General features: G+C 34.7%; 1 protein-coding gene, 1 non-coding gene and 1 pseudogene across 2 annotated transcripts; 2 read left to right on the forward strand and 1 right to left on the reverse strand.

Annotated features, from left to right (window-relative positions):
* The first annotated feature begins 306 nt into the window (after positions 1-306).
* Positions 307-904, forward strand: LOC132161650 (dirigent protein 22-like; annotated as a pseudogene).
* A 2,572-nt stretch (positions 905-3,476) lies between these two features.
* LOC132161704 (dirigent protein 22-like) lies at positions 3,477-4,124 on the reverse strand. The gene has a single exon (XM_059571880.1). The coding sequence runs from the start codon at positions 4,081-4,083 to the stop codon at positions 3,520-3,522; it is 564 nt and encodes a 187-aa protein (XP_059427863.1). The 5' UTR covers positions 4,084-4,124; the 3' UTR covers positions 3,477-3,519.
* A 2,909-nt stretch (positions 4,125-7,033) lies between these two features.
* On the forward strand, positions 7,034-7,115 carry TRNAS-GCU (transfer RNA serine (anticodon GCU)). The gene has a single exon. It is a non-coding gene; the product is annotated as a tRNA-Ser (tRNA).
* Positions 7,116-7,653: the final 538 nt, after the last annotated feature.

Below are 7,653 nucleotides of genomic sequence, written 5' to 3' on the forward strand. Positions count from 1 at the left end.
CTTTTTAAGAAATCTTTGCTATGTGTGAGGACTTAGGTCTTTTGTTATAAGACTATATTTTGTGAAATCCTTAACCGCATGGAGTACTCTTTAATCTTTTAAAACAAACCGTTGTTTTTATTTTGCTTGTTTTACGCACCAAACCCATCAGCATGACTCGTGTATCTCACTTATTCTTAAAGGCCTCCATCAAAGAGACCACTACATATAAAGCAGGAAAAAAAAAAAAAAACACTAAGAAAGGCATTATATGAATTAATATAAGCCAATTAATTAGAAAACTTTCACTTGAGCTCTACTACCACCATGGCCAAAACCCTCCCAAAAGTCACTCCCACCTTCCTCATTCTCTTCACTATCTTCTCCTTACCAACCTTTGCCACCGCCGGAAAGAACCATGGCTTCTTATTCTCAAGAACCTTATCTCAGGCGAAACAACTGGGCTCAAGTGAGAGAAACTGAGCCCCCTCCTCTTCTACTTCCACGACATCGCCAGCGGGCGAAACCCAACGGCTGTGATAGTTGCGGATGCCGCCATGACGAACACATCCTTGACTGGGTTTGGCACCGTGGTGATGATCGACGACACATTGACCGTGAGGCTGAGCTGAGCTCCAAACTCGTCGGAAGAGCGCAAGGAATATATGCATTTGCTTCGCAAACTGAGGTGGGGTTGTTAATGGTGTTCAACTTTGCTTTCATGGAGGGTAAGTATATTAATGGTAGCTCTCTCAGTGTATTGGCGCGTAACACTGTGTCGTCGGCGGTGAGGGAGTTGCCAATCATCGGTGGGAGCGGCCTTTACAGGTTCGCACGTGGGTATGCTCATGCCAACACCCATACGTTTGACATGAGAACTAGAAATGCTGTTGTGGAGTACAATGTCTATGTCTTCCATTATTGATGCGTGTTGGTTTGTTTCGTTTTTTCTGCATTTAATTTATGGACTATTATGTTTTGTGAAGAAATTATAAACAAAATAACAGCAGTTGAAAAATATTATAATTAAAGTGTGCTATTTCAAACATTTTCCTTTAGAATAATATTGATAGTGGTGGAGTGTCCCCCACCCTCCCCTTTTTGGGCCATTAAAATGAGGGTCTGTTTATAAGTGTCTGAATGATCCCTGAACTTATGTTACTTATCAGATTATCGTGAATACAAACAGACAATTTTCATGACTTTTCATTTATTTTTATGGTAAATGTTTGGATAATTATTACAACTTTACAGTTCATTTATAAACGGATGTGATCATTTATAATTTGTAAAATAATTTGAGATGTTGATAAGCTAGGTTTTTTGCATAATTATTTACTTTCATATTAATTTGTAAATAACTTTTGATAAAATTTGTAGTACCCTTAACACTACTCTTATTTTATTTTATTTATGTTCATTTCGGTCTTGCAAACTAAAGATATTTATTGTCCCCAATAGGTAGTTCAATTGGCTGGGACCATGCCTAATGAAGCGAAGGTTACTCCCCCCACCTAATTGACTCTTAATGGACGTGTAAAAGCAGATATGTTTGTGGATTAGGGACCGTCTTTATTAAGAATGTTTATATATATATATATATATATATATATATAATTTTTCGTATATCAATATAACTTATGCACTAACTTTGTGAGGCTTCTTCTATTCTGCATGATCTACAATCTATAGCTATGACAGATTACATATAAAGACACACCAAATTTTCTCAACGCCGGCGGGTATATATAGGGAATAGCCTTAAAGTACTAGCGGCAAATGCCCTATATGTCATTCATTTTTCTATGTTTAGGAAAAATTTCAAAAAAACTACAAAAACCTACTCTCATCAGATTCCCTACATTTAGCCAACCCTCAAGGATTGCTATTGTGTTTCCCAATGTGTAGGGAACCAAAAGTGGTTCCCTATACATTATTTTAATATAAACATTTTTCTTTCATCTCTCGTATTTCATCTTTTTATTTTTAATTGGGGATTGTGTTGGGATTTTGTGAAAAAAAGTGAGGATAGGTAAAGAACTTGTATTTTATAAAGAAATAATATTTTAATGGTATAGAAAAAAGTAATGGAGGCTATTGTGAAATATATTTTCATAAGGAAGCAAAAAGTAATTTTGTACCCTAAACTTAAGGAAAATTAAAGGAAATCTGCTACTAGTACTCTTAGAAGCACGTCGCCAAATATCAATATAGGGCATGCATGTCAGCAGATAGCAACGCATATAGGAAGTGGGCCATAGCCGAATGCAGATTTGCCATAACGATGGCACGCAATAGATGGGAGGGAAAACTCCTTCAGAAGAGCCACAAGGGCATACCATACGCCCTCCAAATCGAAGCCATGCATGTTCTTGTAGAACTAGGGGTAAAAAGGCAGACGGTTAATAACTTTCCACTAACCACTTTTGAAAGCAATTAGGAAAAATCACTAACCCTTTAGGTGGTTACGGTTAGCAATTTTAAGTGTTTTCATAACTATTAACCGCTAACCACTAACCACCTATATATATATATATATATATATATATATATATAAAATACATGAAATTATGTCATATTTGTGTTTAAAATTTTAAATATATATAAATGTATAAAAATCTAAAAACAGTGTCGCATATAGTATGATACTATCATATTAGCATAGAAATGACATCATTTTCAATTTTAAAAAAAAAAATAATTTTTTAAATTTTTTTCATTTAAAAAGCAGCTAACGATTATTAAACCACTGGTTAACCACTAGGCTAGGCGGTTAGCGGAGGTAATTAGTGAATTTTACTAACCGTCTTTTCACCCTAACGTAGAACTCGCGAACTAATCGAGCCAATACGGGGGTCGAGGAAGAGACCATATGAACTATATGATTTGAAATAAACACTCCAAGTAATGAAAGATCTCAATACATGAATTTCTCTTGACACAAGGAGATTAATTAGACACTATGTATAGGCTCAAGATCATAGATGAAAACTCTCTACAACAATAGTGAAATAGCGCCTTTCTTACATACTCAAAGTTGTTGGTTATGATTTATGAAGCTTATATAGACTAGGGAATTAAAGACAATGTTTTTTGAGCAAAGTCAGCAAGCTAGCTAGCTAGGGTAAAATCTCATTACATAAATTTGGATCGATCCAAATTTTTTTTATTGATTCATATTTGTGATCTTGTCAAACACACTTTTCCTTGTCCAGACAAATTTTATTTATCCAAATTTTCAACTCTTGATTTTTCTTTGTTTAAGCTCCAAACTTATCTTGATCAACCCTAAATTTAAAACTTACGTGCAAAATTATTTTGTCACTGAATTAGTCAATTTATAAACCTAACGTATATCAAAACTAGTAAGCTAGGATTTTCAAATATAAAATTTGCAACAAAATTCACGATGAGTTTTTTTCACTTAACAGTAGAAGTTTAGAAATTTATAAAAAATAAAATTAAAATTAAAAAAAAAAAAAAAAAAAAAAAAAAAAAAATTATTAACCATGAACAGCCAAGAACATGTACGCGAATTGCTCAATAATGCATTGCATAGACATCATACTCCACCACGGCATCCCCAGTTTTGAGATCAAACGTGTGAGTCCTCGCCAGAGCATACCCACGTGCAAACCGGAAAATCCCACTCCCACCGACGATCGGCATCTCCCTCACTGCCGAGAAGACGGAGTTTCTCCCCAACACACTAAGAGTGCTACCATGATACTCTCCTTCAACAAAAACAAAGTTCAATACCATCAACAGCCCCGCTTCTTCCTGCGACGCCAACGCATAAATTCCCTGCGCTCTTCCCACAAGTGTCGAGCCACTCTCTGGCTGGAGCGTCAACGGATCATCCATCATCACCACGGCTCCGAACCCTGTCGGGGACGTTTTTGTGGTGGTGGCCTGCGCCACTCGCACAGCAGTAGGGTTGGGGCCGCTCACAATGTCGTGGAAGTAGAAGTGGAGGTGGCTTAGCTTCTCTTCTTTGAGTCCAAGCGATGAAGGAGATATATTTCGAGCGAAACTGGGTGTTTCTGCAGCGGCATAGCTTGCGAAGAAGAAAATGAGTGTTAGTTTTGTGAGGCTTTTGGCCATGGCGTCGAGAAAAGGTTGGTGGGGTTTTGGAGGAGAAAGAATGTTTCGATGCGTTTAAGTTTGTGAATGTTGATGTATCTTTATATGTAATCTGTCACAGATAGGTCATGCAGAATCGAAGAAGCCTGACAAAGTTAGTGCGACAGCTCAACGACTTATAGTGAATATATGTATAAATTTCCTACCGACATGATTGTAAGAATTCTTCTAATTCGGATTTTATGTGAACATGGTTTTTTTTTTTGTTTTTTTTTTTAAATACTATTAAAAAAATGTAAAAAAGATGGGCTATTAAAAAAAATAAATATTCCTTATAAAGGCGGGTTACAGTTAGGCCTCAGTGGAGTCTTGGACAGGTTCTAGCGTGGTCCCAACCAAGTTGTCCATTGAAATTCTAGCGGAGTTTTAATAATGTGCTGACTGAATCTATTGATTTGAGAATGAAATACTCAATCTCATGCAATAGTTTACAATTTTTAAAAATAGAAAATAAAAATTCGAAAATTAACATAAATATTTTTTGTTAATTATTATTTTTAATTACACAAAATACCAAAAAATACAAACAAAAAAAAAATCAAAAATTATTTTATTCCGAAACAAATAAAACCTTCTTTAAAAAAAATAATAATCAACGTGGCTCAATCGAAAGGGATCACTAACCAAACCATATGGGGTATTACAATATGAGGACAAATTATTGACTTAATAAAGGATTAGATAACCAGAAGCAAAAAGGGTTTGAAATTTCCGAGTGGAAGGTGACCTACCACGCAATTTAAAGAAGAAAAAAAGTAAATAGCCTAGGGACCGTCGGATTGACTAGAGAACAGGATGTATGCCACGTAGAAAGCAGACAGTTCAAAGAAAAAATCCATTGGCATTAAAAGTCGTGAACCTCAAAAGAAGGGAAAAGGCCTAGGAACCAGGAAGGGAAGGTCCCCCAACATTGGATTGCGGTCTTCTAGGGATTACAAGGACAGCAATTGCAAGGATCAAACAGAGTAGATCGATTGAAATCTATAATAATTTTCTGTTCACTTATTTATTAGAATAGATGATTGAGTAATCAAGAAATTTATTTAAAATGATAAAATTTATATGTGTGCTCTTATAACATGTTGCCTAAATTACTAATAATTTTATCAAAAAATTACTGAAAATCTCATTTGATCGAGTCATATAAAGCTTCATGGACAAGAAAAAAAAAAAAACACACACACACACACAAAAGCAAATGATAGTCAGATCACTAAAAGTGGTTGATCATCCATTTGGTTGATTAGTCGTAGTCGTCCGATCACTCCCTCACCCTTTAAGAGAGGGTAGATTACTCTGAGTTAAATTACCATTACAAACTTTTAAGAGATGGCCGCACCTCATTCGTCATTCATAGAATGACTGACCATTCTCTGATACAATACCACATATGTAAAAAGGTTAAAAGATAAAATAGTAATCAGTTACTATTTAATTAAGGGCGTCCAACTATCCCTTTTTCATCAAGTCACATAAAAGCTTCATAGATGAGGAAAAAATTAGAGATGCAAATAGCAGCATCATCGTTTCTCCATTTAAAGGAAGCAGTTGACACATTAATTTAGTGGTTTGGATCGTTTGACCACCCTCTCACCCATTTAGAGAGAGGGTAGATCACTCTATGAGTTAGGTTACCCTCACAAACTTTTAGGGGATGGTCACACTACTTCTATAAAATGGCTAACCATCCCCTCATAAGGGACCAAGCACTTAAACAAGCACAGGGATTGTTGGTCCCAAAAAAAAAGAAAAAAAAAAAAAAGATTTAGTGACAATTTGAATAGTGTCGGTTGAACAATAATTGACATTAATAATAATGTCGGTTTACTATTTAACCGACACTAAATTAAAAATAGTGTTGAGTCACATGGTTGCATATCCAGCTTGAGAAACATTGCAACACCTTTCTCTCCACAAGCTAATCATACCTACTTCATATTTAATTAGAAGCTATTTAACGTGTTAACATAAAAATTCTGCATAAACTATGACCCCACTCTACCCATGGTTCTTTTTCTGACACTCTAGAGGCTGGGTTAATAAGATGCCAAAAATGTCATATTCTCATCACTCCCACACGCTTTGGCGTAACAATGAAAATTACTCTTGAATTTCAAATTTAATAATAATTTATCTAAAATTTAATGATAATTTTCATTACTACGTCATAAAATGCTACTAATTGGCATGCTTGAAACAATTAGTTTAAGAAGCAAGCTAAGAAGGAAGGAGGCCATAACAAGAAGCTTTTCCATAATTCCTTTGTGATATCATTTATAGCATATCATATTTATATCATATCGAAACTAAATAACATAGTCTGGCCACTTTCTTTTTTTCCTTCAAAAGTTTACATGGTTCAATTTAGATTGTTCATTTTAAATTAACAACCTTAATCCTTAAAAATATAAGCCCTTGCAATTAGTTAAGGGACCCCAATCCCCCACCTTAATATATAGTTTCGGAGCTTATTTAAGATTGCATAAAGGAATTTAGAAATTGTTCTGTGCGTTAAGCAAAAATACGCCTAATTGTTTAACAATTTTTTTTTTTTAAAAAAAAAAAAAGACACTTTTTAACTGTTTTGTTTCAAAGAAGTTCAAAATTGCATTTTGGGAGAAGCAAAACTTTATTTATATATATATATATCCTAGCTATTTCAAGCTAACAAAAACTATATTTCACAATGCAATTTTAAACGGTCTTAATATGGACCGAGTACATTTGCACTACTTCTCCAGAAAACTGGATTTTCACGATTAATAGAAATTATTAGCTTATTTTGATGTCCATGTCAGGATATATAACTTCAATGCATACTAAATTTTAAATAGAAAAACAAAAACAAAGAAAATAAAATCCCCTTGTGAAGAGAAGAAGAAGATTTGGTTAAATCTGTTGGCCATACAGCGTCGCTTTGGCCGAGTGGTTAAGGCGTGTGCCTGCTAAGTACATGGGGTTTCCCCGCGAGAGTTCGAATCTCTCAGGCGACGAATGAAAATTTTTTATTCATAACAGAAAAAGAAAAAACAAGAAATGAGTTCCACGCCAGCGTATGACGTCATAGCTGCATCTCGGTTGACGCATTAAACTGGAAAAGCATGTCTGTCAGTCTGCCTTGATGAATAAAGTGACGAACTTGACGCCAAAAATTGGAAGTATATTTCACAGAGGATAAGGATCCCCAGCTATTGCAAGTATATTTCACAAGGATCTGGATCCCTTGCAATAACTGGCGTTTTTTTAATCTAGACCGTCGGATACTGCTGGGAAATTGCTGAAGCCTTTTTTTTTGTTAATTAATCTAGACCGTTGGATGGTCTAAATCTCGTCACGTGTCCCATTCAAAAAAATATAATAAAATATTATATATATTTTTAAAAATAAATATAAAATAAAATATTAAAATATTAAAATATTAAAAAATTAATTTAATAATATGAGGTGGTTGGACACCCCATTTTCTCTCATAGGGGTGATTAGCCACCCAATCCAACCATGGAGTTGGCCAAATAAAAAATTAAAAAATTA

Source organism: Corylus avellana, chromosome ca9 (genome assembly GCF_901000735.1).
Source record: "Corylus avellana chromosome ca9, CavTom2PMs-1.0".
Classification (NCBI taxonomy): Eukaryota; Viridiplantae; Streptophyta; class Magnoliopsida; order Fagales; family Betulaceae; genus Corylus; species Corylus avellana.